The 19,962-nt window shown below is 47.0% G+C and overlaps 1 protein-coding gene across 5 annotated transcripts in view; it reads right to left on the reverse strand.

Annotated features, from left to right (window-relative positions):
* GRK5 (G protein-coupled receptor kinase 5) overlaps positions 1-19,690 on the reverse strand; it is a 184,695-nt gene extending 165,005 nt beyond the window's left edge. For 4 of the 5 annotated variants that reach the window (XR_004972093.1, XM_036335805.1, XM_036335804.1 and 1 more), the window contains exon 1: positions 19,413-19,690. Coding sequence is in view for 3 of the 5 variants with exons in the window: in XM_036335805.1 (XP_036191698.1) it covers positions 19,413-19,464 (52 nt within the window). In the remaining 2 variants the exon portion in view is untranslated. Of the gene's footprint in view, positions 1-19,134; positions 19,382-19,412 lie in introns of those variants that run through there. The other variant, XM_036335806.1, reaches the window with a different exon arrangement.
* Positions 19,691-19,962: the final 272 nt, after the last annotated feature.

Genomic DNA, 19,962 nt, shown 5'->3' on the forward strand with positions numbered 1-19,962 from the left:
AGGAAGGGGTGGGGGTTGTACATCTGGCTCCCAGGATGGCTGGAGGCCACAACCAAACAATGTGATGCGGACTGTGTCTCTCCCCGACATTGCCTTTATTCTCAGGCAAATGGTGACAACAGCAACCAGCACTCCCAGGCTTCCCGCCACCCCAGCAGCAGAAGAGCAGTCCTTTCTGGACCCTGAATCACATCCTCATCCCTGACCTGGTCCCTGAGGTTAAAGAGAGAAGCAGTGCTCTGATTGGCCAGGGAGGAGCCAATGAGAAGTCATCCCCACGAAGCTCAGGGATTGAAGATGAGGAGTGGTCCTCCAAGAAAAATGGAGGTGCCGCTGCCAGGGTCAGAGGGAGTGGGTGCCTGGCAGGAAAAAACAACAAAGCCATCTGTTCCTCCATTCTTCAGAGCTGCTGCTGGGTGGCACCTCCCAAAGCCTCGCCTCGGGCCAGGAGGCTCAGTGCTGGCCATTCCTCCACCCACTGAGGCCAAACCACACCTGCATCTTTTCCCAAAGCCAGCAGCACCTCCCAGCTGCCCCGCAGTGTGGCCTCGGTTCAAATTTCATAGTTTTGTCCCATGTACCTCACACCCCCTCAGGTGCCAAGTGCTATAGATTCGGCCTCCCCAATGCTGCTCCTACCCATCCCACCCCACCCCCTTGGGGTTTTTGGGGGCTGTGTTTTTTTTTTTTTGCACGACCCTGGCCTCCCCCACATACTTCCCAGAACGACAGCTCATTGAGCCTCACAGACTGTGCTGCTGGACCCAGTGTCTTCTAACTCAGCCACTGTCAGCCTCCTCTGCTCAAAAATGCCCCATTTTGCCTAAAAATTTAACTCCTGGCTTCTCAGCCTGGGATTCAGAGACCTCCCTGAATGACAGTCCCCTTCTCCAGCCTTCCTGCTCTGTTTCCCTACAACTACTCCATGCCCCATGCAAACGCCACCTAACACTCCCTCACCCGACTCACACCATTTGGCTCTGCCCTCCCCAGGGACCCCCTGTCTCCACAGCACTCTCCCCTGGAGCCTCATGAGGTGGAATTCCCCCCAACTCTGGCTTCGGGATCAAATCCAAGTTCCAATGCTCACCTGCTACACAACCTTGGACAAGCACATTCGTCTCTCTGCTGGATTTGTCATGTGCAAATGACCATACATAACTCATCAGATTTTAGTGAAAAATACATCTCTAGGAAGTTCTCTGCACAGAGCGTGGAGCCCAGCAAGGGCTCTGTTAACAGTCACCAGCCTTCCAGCCCAGCCCACATGACACCTCTCTATGAATATTTACTGACTCCTCCCACCACCACCCCCACCCCCACTCCACCAGGACTGCCTTTGTACTTATATCCTACATGTTCCCGTCCTTCCCCCAACTAGATTGGAGCTTCTGGAAAGGGAGGAGCAGTCTCCTTCATCATCACATTCCTGAAACACCTCTGCTAGCATTCTACACCCAGGAGTGCTTGAATCATCTCAGCGAACCCACTCCGATTCTGTGCAGCCCAGAGTGTTCCTGCTCATTAGTCGGCCATTAGCTCACTAGACAGAGCTGACAGGAGGCCAGTCCCCACTGGGCACATCCCTGGTTTCAGGATTCCGGACAGTCAGTCTCTTCTTCAACTCCCAGCTTGTCAAACAAGAATCAAAGTGCTCACCTCCCACCAACCGTCACACAAAGAAAAAGGTAAAATAAGCAAGTGATGCCCTAGTCGGTTTGGCTCAGTGGATAGAGCGTTAGCCTGCGGACTGAAGAGTCCCTGGTTCAATTCAAGGGCACATGCCCAAATTGCAGGCTCCATCCCTGGGGAGGGTGTGCAGGAGGCAGCCAATCAATGATTCCCTCTCATCATTGATGTTTCTACCTCTCTCCCCCTCTCCCTTCCTCTCTGAAATCAATAAAAGAAATATATTTTTTAAAAATAAGCAAGTGATGGTGGTTACTGTTAAAGCAAACCCCTAGTGCCTGCACCCCCAGGGCACCAGGAACGTTCAGTACTCCGTTAGTTCTTGTTCCCCACTCCCCACCACCAAAACCACCACGCAGAGGGGTTGCCTGGTTTACACACCAAATCTGACAATAAAGGAACGTGGGCTTTTCCCAAAATTCAAATCCATACTTAAAAGGCAAAGGTGTGTCACCATCTAGCAGAATCCAAAGGGTGTGCTAGACACACTGAGGGTTTTATTGCACAGGTTCCATCAAGCTAGCCAGTCAATGAATGGGTCCAAGGAGAATGTCTAAGAACCATTTAGGCGAGATGGCTAGAATAATCTTATGATTTCCTATGGTGAAATGCTAAGGACAATCTTTGGTCAGATCCAGAGGGCTTGGCATGTTTATTGTTTTAAAGGATTACATTTCTTCCATGGTCCCACCAAGTGGCCTTACATTTACATGGCACAGATTGCCATGTGCATGCACACACACACACCCAAATTAAAAATCTTTGTTTTACTAATTCTAAGTGTAAAGTATGCTCACTGTACAAAAGCCAAGTTTTCCTAAGCTCTGTTCACTATGTTATGATCAGCTCTTTGTGTCAATAAGAATAGATCACCATAATTCTTTCATATATATATATATATATATATATATATATATATATATATTTAATTTTTATTGATTTCAGAGATGAAGGGAGAGGGAGAGAAAGATAGAAACATCAATGATGAGAGAAAATCATTGATCAGCTGCCTCCTGCACGCCCCACACTGGGGACCGAGCCCGCAACCCTGGCATGTGCCCTTGACCGGAATCAAAACTAGGACCCTTCAGTCCGCAGGCTGACGCTCTATCCACTGAGCCAAACTAGTTAGGGCAGTCATCATAATTCTTAACGGCTACTATATATGAGTCCATTATTTGAATATTCCAAAATTCATTTCAGTAATCCTCTACTTAGGGTCACTGAAATTATTTCCAATTTCTCTGTTATAAAGACCCTCTAAACAATCTCCTGCAAATCATTAGTACACTGATTTTTCCTTAAAGTAAAATCTTAGAAATTGTATTTCTAAGGCCAAGGGTTACACCATTTTAAGCATTTTGATATATTTGTTGCCAAACTGTCCACGAGAAAGACATATCAGTTTACCCTCCTACCAGCAATGCGAGTGTAATGTGGGTGTTTTGTTTTGTTTTTTCATCTTCACCTGAGGATATGTGTAATTTTTTTTTAAGAGAAAAAGGGAGAGAAACATCGATGTGAGAGAGCAATGTCAATTGGTTATCTCCCAAACGCACCGATCAGGGTTCAAACATGCATCAGAGGTATGTGCCCTGACCAGGAATTGAACCCGCAACCTTTTGGTGTACAGGACAATGCTCCAATTAACTGAGCCAGCCAGCCAGGCCATGAACATAATGTTTGAAAGAACTTATTTACCCACACTACCTTAACCAGGCATTATCAATGTTTAAATTTTTGCCAATCTAAGATCTTACGTATGTAAGACTCTGCTGACTAGTGAGACTGAGCATCTCATGAGTAGTGGTCCCTATGTACCGCCTGTCTGACTAGTACCCTCTTTTTTTCCCCTAGAAACTACCCCAGCCTCTCTGGCTGTAACCAGAGCCACCATATTCTTATAACTTTGCCCCTATGACCTGCAATCTGAGAATCTAAGAGTGGATGCCTGCAACCTATGGCAATTGTCCCAGAGTGACCCACTGACCCAAGACAGGCTGGGGGGTTAGGGGAGGGAGTCGCTGCCTAAGATTTTCCAAACAGAATTGGAGAGGGAAATCCCAGTCTTCTCTCCACTGGTAGAAGCTATAAGATGTGAAACTATGAACAATTCCCCATCATATGGAGAAAAGTAGTGAGAAAATGTGAAGTTGGTAGATTGAAAAAAGCAGATGAGGGCAATAAAGCGGGCAATGAGGAGTGCCAGTAGGTTCAAGTTCCAGGTGACACGGGTCCCGAGGCCATCCTGAGCCCTGCACTTCTCTCCCTCCCTTTGACATGCAAGATACCTCAGTCTCCTCCCAGATGAGTTCTCATATGTCTATACGAGTCCAGATGGAATTTCTGTCACTTGCAACCAAGACTCCTGCCTAATTAATATACCTCTTTCTTCTTCTGTGAATTACCTCTTCACACTCTTTGCTCACTTCTCTACTGGGTGTTTCCTCTTTCTGATTTATTTTTATGAGAGGATCGTATATATCAAGGCTATTTTCTCAGCTTGTCACTGACTTTTATCTTTTGTTATGATCTTTTTTCTCAGAGAACCTTATTTTGCACTGTCAAATACATCAATCTTTTTTCTTATAACTGCACCCCAAACTATAAACAGTCACCTATGTTTTCTTCTAGACTGTATATAGTTTCATTTTTAAAACTCTAAATCTTCAGTGACTCTAGAATTTTTTTAGTTAATAAATCCAACATTGTATCTTTCCCAATGATTAGTTAGCCAGTTATCTCAACTCCATTTCTTAGGTAAGCCATTCTTTTCCCATTGATTTGAAATGCTTCCTTTACTACATACTAATTTTTTTTTTTACATACACTTGGGGATCTGTACCTTGACTTTCTATTTCATTCGTATTCTTTATTTGGTCTCTATAATCATTAGGGCATTGTCCTTATGTGATGATAAAGATACAGAGAGATGTTACTGGCCTTGGGACCGCAGACCAATGAGCAGCAAAGCAAGGACAGAATCCAAATGGCAATCTCCACCTTTCGCCACTTGCAGCTGTAGAAAAGTTAAGCAGGAGGGAATCACCAATCCTCGTAGCAGCATCCTGACTGTGACATCTATGTCACCAGTCAAGATAAGGTGGACACCGAGACCAAACGCATGAAGGTGCAGGTGAATGAAGAACTGGGTCCGGATTTGCCAGGGCCCTTGGGAACCCTGGCAGTGCCCATTCCCATCTCTAACTCCTTTCCCTGTGGGTGACGACTCTCCCCAACCACAAGCCTGGACAAGTAGGGAATGCGTATCAGTCTCTAACTCCTTGTGGGATGCCTCCAGGGCCACATGACAATGTCTCCCCTCACTCACATCTGGATGGAAAATTCTCACATTTTTCTCAACAACATTGATATTGTTTTCTTTGGCCAGACAGAGCCCTGTGTATTTTTAAGCTTTCCAGGAAGGCTTTTTATTAAGATAATGCAGTGCAGAACAATCAAACTGTTTATTTTTGACTTTTGATCTAATTTTCCTTTCTATAATCCACTAGAGAAAATACCAGAATCATGAATTTGCCTTTCTTGGATTGCAGGCATTGGTTACATTAGCAGCGACGAGGTTCTTTCCTGTTTGTTTCTATTACACACCTAACCCCTCCCAGCTCTAATTCTTTCCTTGGGGGTAATTTTAGTTTTAATGTGTAATGCCTGCTCTTCAAATTAACATCAAATCTTATTATGAAGTACCCACAGTTGGATTACTATCAGTGGAAAATGCACTAGCAAATTCTCAAGATCGGAAAACAGCTCCAGAAATCACCTGGGGCAAGGTACACATCTATACAGCTGAGAAAAGTTTGGCTCAGAGAGGTCAAGCAATGTGCCTAAGCTCACAGCATGGTGGTGGCACATTCTCCCTTGCCCTGCAACCTTTCCACTAGAGCAGTGGTTCTCAACCTTCTAGCCCTTTAAATACAGTTCCTCATGTTGTGACCCAACCATAAAATTATTTTCATTGCTACTTAATAACTGTCATGTTGCTACTGTTATGAATCGTAATGTAAATATCTGATATGCAGGATGGTCTTAGGCGACCCCTGTGAAAGGGTCGTTCGACCGCCAAAGGGGTCGCGACCCAAGGTTGAGAACCGCTGCACTAGAGGCATTAATAGAGCTTTTAATGGGAATTGAAACATCTTGGCTCGGTGCATTTAACAGCATGATAAGATATCATATCACCTTGAAAAGAAAAAAAAGTGGGTGTCTTGCCCCCACCTCTGGGAAGTTATTAACCAGCTATGTCCTTGAGCTTTGCCAGATGTTAGCAGCACCACATCCGCATCTGCTAACAGATTCTAGCCCTAGGTAGAGTGTGTCTGTTCCTCAAACGTGACGCGCAGTGAAAGCACGGACCTCACCTGAGAAGCCAGAGGCCCGGCTTCCGGTTTCAGCTCTACAGTGGGCACCCCAGTTGCCCTCTAATGTTACCAGGCCTCCTCAGCAAAGGGTGGTACATTTATTCAGGATGCCCCTCTGGAGCAGCTGAGGGCCTGGGACAGATACTCCCGGCACCTTCAGAGGGAGCGTGGCCTGCCTACAGTCGATTTGGGACTTCTGGCCTCCAGAATTGTGAGACGAAACGTTTCTGTGGCTTTGAGCTGCAGCCCTGGGCAGCCCTAGGAAACGAATGGAGCCTGGGAGTCAGGAACAGAGCTGCTCAACTGCTCGGAGGAAAATCCAGGCCTGGGACTTGGATTTAAAGACTGCTTCTGGCAAATACATCAATCTTTTGTATTTGACAGTGCAAGCTTCTGCTCCAGCCCCGCATCCTGCCGCCCACCTGGGCTCCCTTTGGTCCTCAGACCCCTTCTCTAGAGAAAAAGGAGTGGCTTCCTGAACGCTGAGATGACAATGAGCCCACAGCCATGTTCAGACTAATCATCCAATTAATGGGCAGCCTTCCTCCGTCTGGTCTCTCGGCTGCTTCCAGGCAGCTGTGAGCCACGGGAGCGCGAGCCAACCCAGCTACGAACGCTTCCGGGAAGAAAACGCCACGCCCTCCTCCAACCCTGACAAAAATAGGAAAGCCCAGGCTCTGGACTATGCCCTCCTGCCCAGCTTCTCTTGGAGGGAGACAGAGTGGGGTGGCAGGGCCAGTGGCTTGTTTTGTGCTGTCCTGCTTCTATTTGAGCTATTGGTTCTCAAAGGGACACTCACGTAGGTAAATCACATGCAAACCTTCAGTCAAAGCAGTTACCAACGGAAGGGCCCACGACTTCCACAGAGGAGAATGCTGTGCCAGATAGAAGACAGGAGCAAAGGACACGCAGTGAAACCAACACCGGCACATGCACACCTCTGAAAGAATTAGGAAAGGGCACCCCCCTACCCAGGGATACATTTACAGATCCACCATCTCTGTGGCGTGACCGGGGCCTCCCTAGAGCCGTCCAACCAAACGTGGAAGTCTTTACGGATGGGAACAGATGCGATGGGTCAGCACCCGAGGAGGATGGGGGAGCAGTGGGTCCTTGCTGTGTGCCCTTGGAGAACCACTTCACCTCTCTGTGCTTGATTTCTTTCTAAAACGGAAATAATAATCAACAGAGCTGCCAGTCTGGGTTGCGGGGATGATCAAAGGAGAGAAATGTGGGACCACCTTTGCAAAGCTGTGGGGCTTGCTGTCTGAGCCTGTGTTTCCTGCCAATTTACACATTCAAAACACAGGGGCAATTACTATGTCTTTGCCGAGTAAAGTCTTTGACTGAACTTGATTTTCCTAATCCAAGCTTTGAATACCATAGAAAAGATGACTGAACAGTGACAGGGGGAGGGGCAGTAAAGGGGGGTGTCAAATCCCAAGGGTTTAAAAAGCGTCACGACCTCATGTGTATCATGTGCCTTCCTCATAAGAAAATGTACTTTTTACATCTCTAGGGTCACAACTCCATTTGAGAAATTATCGCTAATCTTCCCCAAGGGGAGTTGGGGGGAGAGGAAGGGGAGAATGCTATTAAACAGATACCACCATTGGCAAAAAAAAAAAAAACACCAGCCGAAACCGGTTTGGCTCAGTGGATAGAGCGTCGGCCTGCGGACTGAAGGGTCCCAGGTTCGATTCCGGTCAAGGGCATGTGCCTTGGTTGCGGGCATATCCCCAGTGGGAGGTGTGCACGAGGCGGCTGGTCGATGTTTCTCACTCATCGATGTTTCTGACTCTCTATCTATCTCCCTTCCTCTCTGTGGAAAATCAATAAAATATATTAAAAAAAAAAAAAAAGTTATAAAAAAAAAAAAAAAAAAAAAAAAAACACCAACAAACTAAAAATCTTTAAATAAATGTATAAAGATGTTATGCAATGGGTAGGATGTTCCTACACTGTTTACACTACACTTAAAAATTGGAGAACCTAAGTGGCTCGCTACGGAGGGGTTTGATGGAGTGTATTATTAAACTAGTGTAAGACAATCAGGGACACAGACCCCTTCCGAACAAGCCCTCAGGGGCTGCTGGGAAACACCCAGCATTCCATTGGAACGACACTCCGTTTCCAAAGTCTTTCACAATTTTTCCTGACACCCATCCATTTCGTGGGAAACTATAAACACATCCAGGAAGGCTCTACGACATACTGTTGACTGAAAACAGCCGCGGGCAGCGTGAAGACTCGGAACCCATGTGTCTGAAAGGCCTCTGTACGTTCACACACGCACAGACATGGAAATCGGGGGACATGCCCACCTAAGCGCTGACAGCAACCCTCAGGGCTGGAACTGGTAGCAGAGCTGGCAGGAGAGAGAGTTTGACGCTCTTCCTGATGTTTTGCATTGCTGTTTGAATTTTCATTAGCAAGCATTGCCTGTGCAGATTTTTTTTTTTTAAACCTTAAAAATTACCCCAGCTGGTGCGACTCAGCTATTGGGTGTCGACCTATGAACCAGGAGATCACTGTTCCATTCCTGGTCAGGGCACATGCCCGGGTTGCAGACTCCATCCCCAGTGAGGGGTGTGCAGGAGGCAGCCAATCAATGATTTTCTCACATCGTTGATGTTTCTCCCTCTCTCTCTCTCCCTCTCTCTTCCTCTCCGAAATCAATTAAAAAAAAAAAAATAGCCCTAACCGGTTTGGCTCAGTGGATACCGTCGGCCTGGGGACTGAAGGGTCCCAGGTTCGATTCTGGTCAAGGGCATGTACCTTGGTTGTGGGCACATCCCCAGTAGGGGGTGTGCAGGAGGCAGCTGATCGATGTTTCTCTCTCATCGATGTTTCTGGCTCTCTATCCCTCTCACTTCCTCTCTGTAAAAAATCAATAAAAATATATTTTTAAAAAAATTTGAAAGATTCCTATTTAATAGAGTCACAGCTGCACGCATGATTCCTTTTCAAATGTCTCATATATGTTAGCATGGACATTCCCAATAGCCGGGAAGATCCCTGAGGGAAGTAGGTGTGACAAGCAGAAAAGAGTGTCAGATGCAAAGCCTGGCGCTGGGTCCAGGCTCTGGAAGCGGAAGGTGCTGTAGGGTAAGTCGTTAACCTCTGGCTGCCCGGCTCTCCATCTCTAAGATTAGGGGAGAATAAAACACACCTCACAGGAATATAAAGATCAACTGAAACAATGGACACAAAAGATTTTATACTTTTTTAAATTATCATTTTATAAAGAAGATTGAAGACTTCATGGCTCACCCAATGCGCCTTTCGGAGCCTCGCATGGTACCAAGCATGAAGTACTGTACCTACCGGATTTATGACACTAGGGAAGAGAAAAGCCAGTGCAGGGCTATGCCCATCAGAACTTGGCTCCCATGAAATCCTCAAGTTCTCGTATTTAAGGCAGATATTCAGAGCACGAAGGCCCACCCGGGGTGAATGAAATTATAAGCAGACACAGGTTCACGTCGCGCGCTGGCCTGGGAAGAGCTTGGCTCCCGATAGGCCTCGCCAGCCCTCACCCCTCACAGTCATTCCTGAAATGTGTGTAAGCTGCCAACGAGACCAGAGAGAAGAGCAGGCACCGGGATACACAACACTCAGTCACCCAACAGTTACCAGCATGCCAACTGAGACGCCGACTGGAAGTGTACCCACAGACTAACCCTCACCTCGGTCACCCAGGAGCCGTCGAGGAAATCAGGTTTGCCCTCTTTTCATTTCTAGGCTGTGATAGGTTCTAGAGAATTAAGCTTTAATGTTCAAAATCCCTCTAATTGGGTACTACTGATGGGAAGACATCTGGGGCAAATATCTAGGCCCAGTGCATTCCGTCCCGAGCCATGGTTAGTGGTTTGGAAAATGAGTATGCGGCAAAATAACCGGTGGTTACTAATTATTATATATCATAGGGTTTGGCATCCTCCTGAAAGCCCAGTCATGTTGGCCTCTTCCTCTTCAGAGAGGATTACAGAATTGACTGTTTAGAAATTTCTTCTCCGAGTTAACGTACGTTTTCTTTGTCTTAATTGGATCCAGCCTCTTTGCCCATGAGCAGAAAGGCAATTTTTCTAGAACGATTACATCCTTCGAATGCCAGGTCATCAGCCATTCCTAGGTCTGGAGGATCACTGGTTTGGCTTCCTATTTTCTTTCCATTTTCTCAGCCTCGTCCTCATCGTGATGTGAAAAAGCATGTGAAGACTGTGTCCCAAGCTACCTTCGATTTAGCCAAAACAGGCATGAGTGGTACAGCATGAAACATCTCCCCCGACCCACACAGGGCCTCGGAATTGGGGCGAACTGTTTGCCCCAAATGTTTGGTCTAATGCAAATATTTACTTCTTCCAAAACAAGTAAAACAAACCATTTCCAAATTGGGGATGAGGGTGGGGGAGTTTGCCAGGCATTCTTCACAGTGAAGATAAACATTTGGGAAACATTTTCCAATTTGCCCTATACCCTTAGTTAATCTTCCTGAGCCACGTTGAATCATTTCCTAATTTACCATCAACTGTGACATCAAGACCACTTCTTGAGGATCTTACTGTCTCACCCCCTCCCACACACACACATAAACTTAGATGTAGCATCATCAGTCAGTCGTTTCTGGAAACGTCTGTTGAACACCTCCTATGCTCCGTTCATCTGTGACTGTAGACTTAGTGGCATCCACCCACAATGGCCCTCAGCGTGAGAAAAGCTGGGTCTTGAGACACCCTTTGCCCTCCAAGTCAGCAGCCCAATTCTTTGTCCTGCCCTCACCTCCTACTTTTTCTAGAGTTTGAGCTCCTTCTCGTGGGACGTTACCTGAGCACCCCAATGAGCTCTCCCTGAGCGCGCGAAGGAACAACTCGGAGATGAGGCCAAGAGCACATCGGCATCGGCCCTGACGACGCTGCTTCTCCCGGGCCATTTGCTGACCTTCTCCGGCCTGTTTCCATCTCACGAGCGAGTGCTGAGACCCATGCCAAGATGGAATTCCATTTTCAAATGAGGTTTCACAAGGCCTTTTATCAGATACTCGGACCAATTACACTGGCTGCCTTCTCTCCAGCCTGCAGCTGGGTAACCCTACCCCTCACCCCTCTTCCTCCAGAAGCGGCTGGGCTCAGAGCCTCACCTCCCCTGCAGGAGCAGATCAAAGGCCTGCCTTCCGGTCCCCCCATTACCAGGCGGGGACATCAGGCCGCAGCTCCAGTCTCGCAGCGACCCCCAAGGAAGTCCACCGTTCTTAAGACTCTCTTGCCTCATCACACGCACACACCGATATGGTTACCACTGAGAAAAAGGAAGGGGTTAAACCTGCAAGTGCTTTTCCAGAGAAGAGAGTGGCTTCACACATTCTCTTTAGGAGGGGGTGTCACCCTGGTGGCTTTCTCCCCACCTCTCCCACCCCAGCCCCCTACATTTTTAGGTAAAGAAAGCTGCAGAGACATGAGTATACACCTAAGGTGCCCCCACCAGGCAAGGATCCCCTAAGGGCTAGCAACAACCCCCAAGGAAGGAGGCCTTGGGGCAGATGTGACCTTCACATAGTAAGCCAATGCCAGCAGGGACTGGCCTGCCCACAGCTCTGGCAAGGAAAGGAGGTGGTGAGGCCACAGCCAACCACCGCCCACCCACTTCGACACCTGTCCCTCAGGGGCAATTCTTTGGCTACTCAATATTCTCTCCAAGCCACGCTGGAAGGAAGAATGACAAGAGCCTGACCCTGCGCTTTTTTTTTTTTAAATATATTTTTATTGATTTTGGAGAGGAAGGGAGAGGAAGAGATAGAAACATCAATGATGAGAGGGAATCACTGATTGGCTGCCGCCTGCACGCCCCCCTACTGGGGACGGAGCCCACAACCCAGGCATGTGCCCTTGTCCGGAATTAAACCTGGGACCCTTGAGTCCGCAGGCTGACACTCTAGCCACTGAGCCAAACCCCCTAAGGCTGACCCTGCACTTTTAATATGTTGGTATGTGTGCAGAAACAGGGGTGAGGGTGGGGGGTGGAGGGGCATGTGGGTAGAAGGAAAACACAGGCAAACAAGGCTCCAGAAAGGATCATAGCCTGTATGTGCACATACACATGTGCAGGCATGCATGTATAATATACATATATACTCTTCTCCTCAATCACAGATTCATTTGACTTGACTAACAGTTCTGCTTTTAAAGTGGAAACACCTACTGTGAGGATTCACCTATCAGGCATTCACAACCTAGTAGGAATACACTATCCGACTGCTCTCCAAGTGGCACTTCACTGAAAGCAGGGTGTGGGGGGAAAGTGATACCCCACTTTGCCCCTTTCCCCAGGAAGTCGGACAGGGACCCTCTTTCTCTCCCACAGCTGCAGCCTCAAAGGGGTTTACATTTAGAAACTATACCACCCTGAGAAATGGGTTTGGTTCTGGGCTTACAACATTACAGGGAAGAAGGAAGTCCTTTAACATTTAAAGGACTCTGGATGGTGGTCCACAAAAGTCCACAATTCAAGTGACCTTGGACAAGTGACTCTTGCTTTTGTCTCCGTCTCCCCATCTGTTTAAACCAGGGAAACCTCTATTTTGGAAAGTGGAGGACAGACTGGAGACTGACTGAGAAGGCTCGGGGTGCCTGCCCCGAGGTCTCTGCCACTTCATGACACAGGAATGTTCCGGTCTATTTATCTCAGTTTCTTCTGCTTTCTGCACAGGCCCCCAAAGTTGCCCTTTGAGGTTCATGTAATCATCGCCTTAAAAGATAGATCAGTACTCCACGGATTACAAATTGCTAGAGACAAGGCAGGCCTATGGCAATTAGGCTAATTTATTACTGACTTTGGACAGAAAGATGTTTCCAGTTGATTCTTTGGCACATTTTCAAATAGAATTCCCTTGCTTTAGACACCAAAGACCAGCAACTAGCTGTTTCCTTGTTTCAAATGCTAATGTTTCTTTCTAAAAGAGCTCTAACTGGGCTATCCTTAAAATGTTTCAAATCTCACAGGAAACAGTTTTTAAAGAGAAACCATTTTAAAGTGGGTACAAGAACAGTGTGCTTTGACATCATTCTTTGTGATCTTATTTCAGTCTGTGCTGTCCAAGAGAAAGGGAAACCCTTATCATTGTTTTACCTATCTTCACCCTCATTTTGGAGTGCCTTTTTCAAGTCCATGGAAAGAGGTGAGTTTTTTGATTGTTATTATTGTTTTTTAATTCCTTCTGTAGATTTACTCCACATACAACTTCATTTTTTTCTTAATAAAATAGCCTCATATCAAGAGTTTCAAGGAGCATAGGGCTCTGTATGTATCCACAGCATGCACTTAATTTGAATCAGGAAAGTCAGTTGGTCAAGCTAGGCAAATTTCCCAACAAAATATGAAGAAGAAAAAAAGACGCCCTGCCTGCCGGGCAGCTCAGTTGGTTGGAGCATCATCCGGATATGCCAACGTTGTGGGTTCAGTCCTGGATCAGGGCACATACAAGAGTCAGCCAATGAATGCATAAATAAGTGGAACAGCACATTGATGTTTTTCTCTCTCTTCTTCCCTTCCTCTCTCTCTCTCTCAAAGCAATAATTTTTTTAAAAAAATTAATTAAAATAAAAGGAAATATGGGTGGCTCACCACCACCATCTATGATTGTCTCTGAACTGAATTTTTCTCTGGAGTCAGTCCTAATCCCCAATCCCCCAGACTCAGCCCACACCCTTCTGGTCTCTTCCCCCCCTTCTCCTCTCTGTCTCCTCTCCTTCCCACCACTTACCTCCTCCCCCTCCTCAACCGTCCCCCAGGTATCGTGTCAGAAGTTATGGGGTTATCACACTCTTATTTAATTCGATGTGTAGAACTGCAGAGCAGCTCTGTCCAAATGGACTCCCTGCAGTGCTGAGAAGGCTCTGTTTCTGGGCAGTCTAACAAGCAGCCACTAGCCACATGGACTACTGAGCCCTAATGTGGTTCACATGCTCAGGGAACTGAATGTGTAATTCTAATTCACTTAAATGTAAATAGCCACTTGCAGGTATAATCTACCCTGTCGGACAGCGGACCTTTAGAGGACTAGACGCCTTCAACCCCAGAACTCTGACCCTCAACTCCACCCACGATGCTACCCCAGAAAAACCACTATTGAAAAAGCAATAAAAACATTTTTTTTTTAAAAAATTAAGTTTTGTGATTACAAAAAGATATCAAGACAGTAGCTCATGTAACTGCAGAAACAATAGAAAGCAATTACAAACAGGTGACACATGGAAAAGGAATTTCTTCAGTCTTCCTGACCTGAGGCTCCCTTCCCCGTTCCCCAACCCCCAACACACACATACCTCACATAAAAATAAAAGTGAAGACAAGGGTTTTAAGATGTGACTTAAGTGATTAAAATGGATTATGTGGGCTTACATGATAGGAGTGGTTTCTACTTTAAAACACATCCTGTTATATTTCAGTGAAATGTTTTATTTAAAAACATCATAAGTATTGAAAATATTTTAATCAATAAATCAAACTTCTTATAGTTTTTATCTTTTGGGGGGTGAAAACAATATCGTTCCATTTAGTACTATCTAAACACTGGAGGAAACACTCCATTTTAAATTTTACATATATATATATTTTATTGATTTCAGAGAGGAAGGGAGAGGGAGAGAGAGATGGAAATATCAATGATGACAGAGAATCATTGATTGGCTGCCTCCTGCACGCCCCACACTGGGGATCCAGCCTGCAACCCAGGCATGTGCCCTGACCGGGAATCCAACCAGGACCACCTGGTTCATAGGTCGATGCTCAACCACTGAGCCACACCAGCTGAGCTAACCATAAGGCTTTCTTATTTAAAAAATGTTTACATGTTATAATACTTTACTTTGAGCCACAAATATATTGGCAACAAATATTAACTTTAAATATTGTCTGCAGTCCTGGATGGTTTCCTACAAACACTGGAAGTTCCAAGTAAGGGTTGAACAGCCCTTGAGAAAGGTGAATTTGTTCGCATATTGAGCTCTGTCCTGAAATTCACTTGGACATTATGGAATTCTTCAGTCCAGACCCAAAAGGTATCATTTAGCAAGCCACTACAAGAGTGAAAGCTTCTGAAGACATAATTTCAGCAAGGATTCGTTTAGGCCCTGCAAGAATCAAGCTTTTTGGAGTTTAGAATCTGACAAGCAGCAGCTAAGCTCTTGAAAGATGAGAGTCTTGTGAGCATTTATCTGATGACTGTTTAAACAGGCAGCTGGACTCATTAAAATCATCACTTGAAATCTTTCTGTGAGAGAGCAAGGCCTTCTGAAAACACTGCTTTTGGTTTCTCTACCTCCAACTTGTCAGTACTGAAAAGAAACTTGGAGAAAATAAAAGGTAGTTTCATTTAACAGCCTCCGCACCCAGAGCTGCCTGCCCCGGGATGACAGCTGTTGCTCTTCTGTGTTCATCGTATGCACTTGGGGCGCAAGGGACAGGGAAGGGGCCAGGCTTCCCGCCCTGCTGTGGGGTGCTGTCTGTGCAGGCAGAGCCGGCCCCTCTCTGCTGGATGCGGGTTCCCTCTCTCCTCCTGCCCTCCCTGGCCTCTTGCTAGCCCCCAATTGCACCTAGTACCAGGTCCCCAATCTTGATCACCATCAAGAGCCAAGCCAACAAGTTATCAGAGGAAATGGTCGTTGCATATTCTGGTTTTCAGCAACTGTAATCAATGGCAAAGGCATTACATCGCTGACGTCTCAGTTCCTGTCCTGGGTGCCTGCTAGAAGCGCGCTCAGGAGCCTGTATCAGTCCCCCCTCCGTCATCTTGATTGATCAGATAGGACTGCTGCTGGCCTGGAGAAAGGGAAGGTGAGCCCCGGCAGCTTCCTCTCACCACAGCTCACCCAAGAGTGAGGCAACAGATCTAGAATATGATAAAAGCACAGAAACCTCCCCTGTGATAACAAAGAAAGACACTCTGCAAACGCTCTCGCTACTGATATTTCAACACCAGCTTGCTTGCCAACTTTCCGAGATTCTGAAATGTACAGAAATAGGTAAAGTTAGTCTGAACTTAATCACTTAGCTCATCTCCATAAACAGGCATGAATTGTCTCAGTTTCTTTCTTTCCCTTCTTTCTTTCTTTCTTTCTTTCTTTCTTTCTTTCTTTCTTTCTTCTTTTCCCCCCTTAACCACTTTTTGGGAGAGTAACCTAAAGTTCCGAAGAGTGGCCAGGTTGATATTTTCTCACAAGAACAAGACAAATAAACAGCCCACAAAATACCTTTGGGATGTTTAAAATTTTGAACCCAGATCTCCATCTTATTTCAAAAACAACAGTCACAGAGGTGTCATTTGCATGCTATGTTTTCTAATTACTAACAAGGAATCATCTTTATTCTGATATATGTTTAGGCTTTCTATTTTATTGCTATGCTCCTGTTTTTCACTTTATATGTGCTTTATTAGGGTAAGAATCTAAAATTACAATGAATTTAGAAGTAATCTGCCTTTGAGAATGTATAATAATAACAAAAGATAAGCCCCAAAATTATCCATCAACACGGACAGCTACAAATTCCTTTATAGCATTTGCAAAGTGTTTCTGTCTTTCTTCAAAGGCCTGTTTCTCTATTGTTTGGGACATATATGACTTTTACTTGAAAGCCACATTTCAGGTTGTTTACAATATATTTTGTTAAGTCAGCTAAATTAAATTTCACATTCACCAATTATATTTCTCCATCTGTAACCACTCACAGGGATCTTCAAGTAAGAAGTGTTTTTTAAACATTCCAAACAACTCAGATTTTTAAAGATACTATAGATTTTATGTTAGATATTTCACTAAGCTGACTAGAACTTTCATTTCTGAATATTTGGATAATATAATTATTTGCAGAATTACTTCATTTAAAAGAATGACTTCAAATATATGAGAGCTGAGAAGAGAAAAATAAATCGCTTTTATTTCTCTACACTTCCACGCTAATTAGAATATATGTGCCCAAATTTTTAATAAAGACCCAGCAAAAAGAAAATGGGAATACTTAAAATCATGCGTTCTGTTTAGACAAAAGAAAGAGGAGGAGAAAAGCAAATTTTAAAATGAAGTTTCCATGTAAGTGATTAATTTTTCTCATTCATGTGTCAGTCTCTCCATTTCCTTCCAGGCAAGGCCCTTTCCATTTCAAAGGCATCGTCAAGACCTGTTTTCTCACCATGAGATGCCTACCAAACTCTCAAAGAGAAATCGAAAAGACTCTCAAAGGACAAGGAAGTGTAAGGCACTTTGAGAGCTTTTAATCCCTGCAATTCCGTCCTTCCATATAAACCTCCAGCCTGCAGTGCTCTTCGCTAAGTTTATGGGGGGAAAAAAATTTCTTAACCAGCTGAACCAAAATATCAGAATGCATTTCGATGGGGGAAAAAAAAAACACGGAGGAGATCACTTTAGGGGAGAAAATTTATAACACTTTGTTCACCCCAAGCAAAACATTTTAACAGAAGCAACGTAATGCGAAGGAAAGGAAAAAACACGCCCCACGCAAAGGCACGTGTGGAGCAGCAAACCTGGGGAGCAGGGTTCCCCGGACAGCAGGAGAAACCAGCGAACCCTGCAAAGCCTCCAGCACATCCTCTCCAGTGATTTCCCAAGAAATAATTTCAGAATAGAGGGGGAGAGAAAAACTTTCCCAGACCCCTAGCCCTGCGATGTACAACCCAATCCCACCACTAGGTGGCGTCTGTAAAGGTGGGGGGGCGGGGGGCCTGCTGTTTTCTCAGCTTCCTCCCCTCCAGGACGCACTTTCCCGTCGGGAGAGCGCCCATCAGCCCCCACCTTGATCCAGCTCGCTACAATTTTGGATTAGGCAAAAAGAAAAAAAAAAATCAGGTCTCAGAACCTGAAGTTGCCTTTCCCACAAATCTGTTCTCACACCAAAGTTGAGCAACTGGGGGGAGGGTGGGGGGGAAGGAGGGTGGGTAATTGATAGACTGAATATTTTAAACTCTGCTGGGGTTTTCAAAGCAAACCTTCCAGGCGGCTGACGGCTTTAGAGCGACAAGTGAGGCCGGAATTACGACGTGAACGCGGGGTTGAATGGCTGGGCTGTGCACCGCCCCGGCCGCACGGCGTGTACAGAGCCACAAGGTGATGGACCCGGCTGGATCAACACAAACCGGTTCACCGCTGGCCAAAAACCCTCCCTTCGTTCCCCAAAGCGAGCGAGAGAAAATGCTGGGAAGCAGGTATGGCATTTTCGAGGGCTGCTCCCCGAGTGCCCTTCTGAAGTCCAGACCTTACTCGGGCTGCCTTCTACCTTGGGTGTCAAATAAAGTCTCCTCCCATGAAGCGGAAAAACCACTTCCCCTTTTTATAAAAAGGCTGCACACCAGAGCTCACATCTTGGCAAAGGAGATGTTACATAAAATTCCAGGTGCTCCCAAATATCGTCCGTTTACAGGCGCACAATCATTTCAGGAGCCATCTAAGTTTCTAGCCACTTTTTTTTTTTTTTTTCATCTCAAGGAAGCGTCAAAACGTGTGTTTATAGCTTTGACTTTAGGATCTCACCCACTCCGTGTAGACATTTCCTGCCAGCTAAACGCAGGAAATGTAATGATTTGCACCCAAAATGCAAATCATTACATTTAAGCACCGGCACACTTACCTTTCTTTTCTTAATGGAGCCAAAACCAAACAATTGTTACCCTCCCCCCCCCCTCACGCCCCGCCAAAAAGGGGGGGGGGGCCTCTGAAATCCTGACTTATTTTCTAGATGATTTGTACATCCACCCTCTCGTTATTCTAGGAACAGGCTGATTCCTCAACATCTTACTTTGCCTTTAAAAGGCTTCCTTCCACACGACGGGATTTCCCTGAGAAACATTCCCAGCGGATGGTTTCCAGCAACAGCCTGTATCAACTCAGCCTGCGCAGGCAAACACTTGGCTTCTGCTCATTCCCCCCCCCCCCCCCGGCCCCCACAACTCACACACACCCCAATTCACACTCCTAGAACCCGTCCCGGGCCGACTCGGAAAGCTATTTTATTTGCATGTCTGCCCATCTCTTCCCGAACCAATGCTTTCCCAACTGACCTTTTCACCAGCTGCCGAGAGGTCTGTAAGGTTAGGGCAGGAGGCTGGCACCCCCCGCCGCGGCGTGGCTCCTTCCCCGCCCAAGTCCAAACCAATGCCCGGAGCCCACGGGCAGCCCACCTGGGGCGCCGGCAGGACAGGGCAGCTCTCCGGGGTGTCCTGCTCGCGACCCACTCGCTGCGGGCATCCTGCACACGCACGCCCCGGCCCCACGCCGCCCGGCACCGCACCCGGGCCCGCGGCGAAGGGGCCGGGCGCGCACCAGCCCTGCCTCTTACCTTCCCTGGCTTTCAACAAGACCGTGTTGGCCACGATGTTTTCCAGCTCCATTGACAGTCGGCGGTCAGCGAGGGAGCCGGCCGGCGGGGCTGTCAGCGCCTGGGGGTGCTGCCGCTGCTGCTGCTGCCGCTGCTCGGGCTGCCGCCGCTGCTGCCGGAGCCGGAGCCGGGAGCCGGGAGCCCGCCTTTCCTACCGCATTATTCCTGCTCTTTTCCCTCAGAGTTTGCCCCCCTCTGCAAAGAGGAGTCGCCGCCGCCGCTTCTTCCTCCCTCTGTGTCCCCCCTCCCCCCTCCCGCAACACTCTCCCCCCCACCCCCCACCCTCCGCGTTTCTCTGTCACTCCATTCTCCTCCCCTCCGGCTCCCTCGGATGCTTTAATGCCTCGGATGCTTCTGCCTCCCCTCCGTCCCTCCCGGGGGTGTGGTACTCGCAGGCTCGGGCGGGCCTCACTGCGCAAGCGCTAGCCCGGGCCGCGCCCACTGCCTCGGCGCTCGGGGCGCGGGGCCTGCTGGGACTTGTAGTCTTCCCGGCGCGCCGCGCTGTGGCCCG

The sequence above is a fragment of the Myotis myotis genome, unplaced genomic scaffold (assembly GCF_014108235.1).
Source record: "Myotis myotis isolate mMyoMyo1 unplaced genomic scaffold, mMyoMyo1.p scaffold_m19_p_15, whole genome shotgun sequence".
Classification (NCBI taxonomy): domain Eukaryota; kingdom Metazoa; phylum Chordata; class Mammalia; order Chiroptera; family Vespertilionidae; genus Myotis; species Myotis myotis.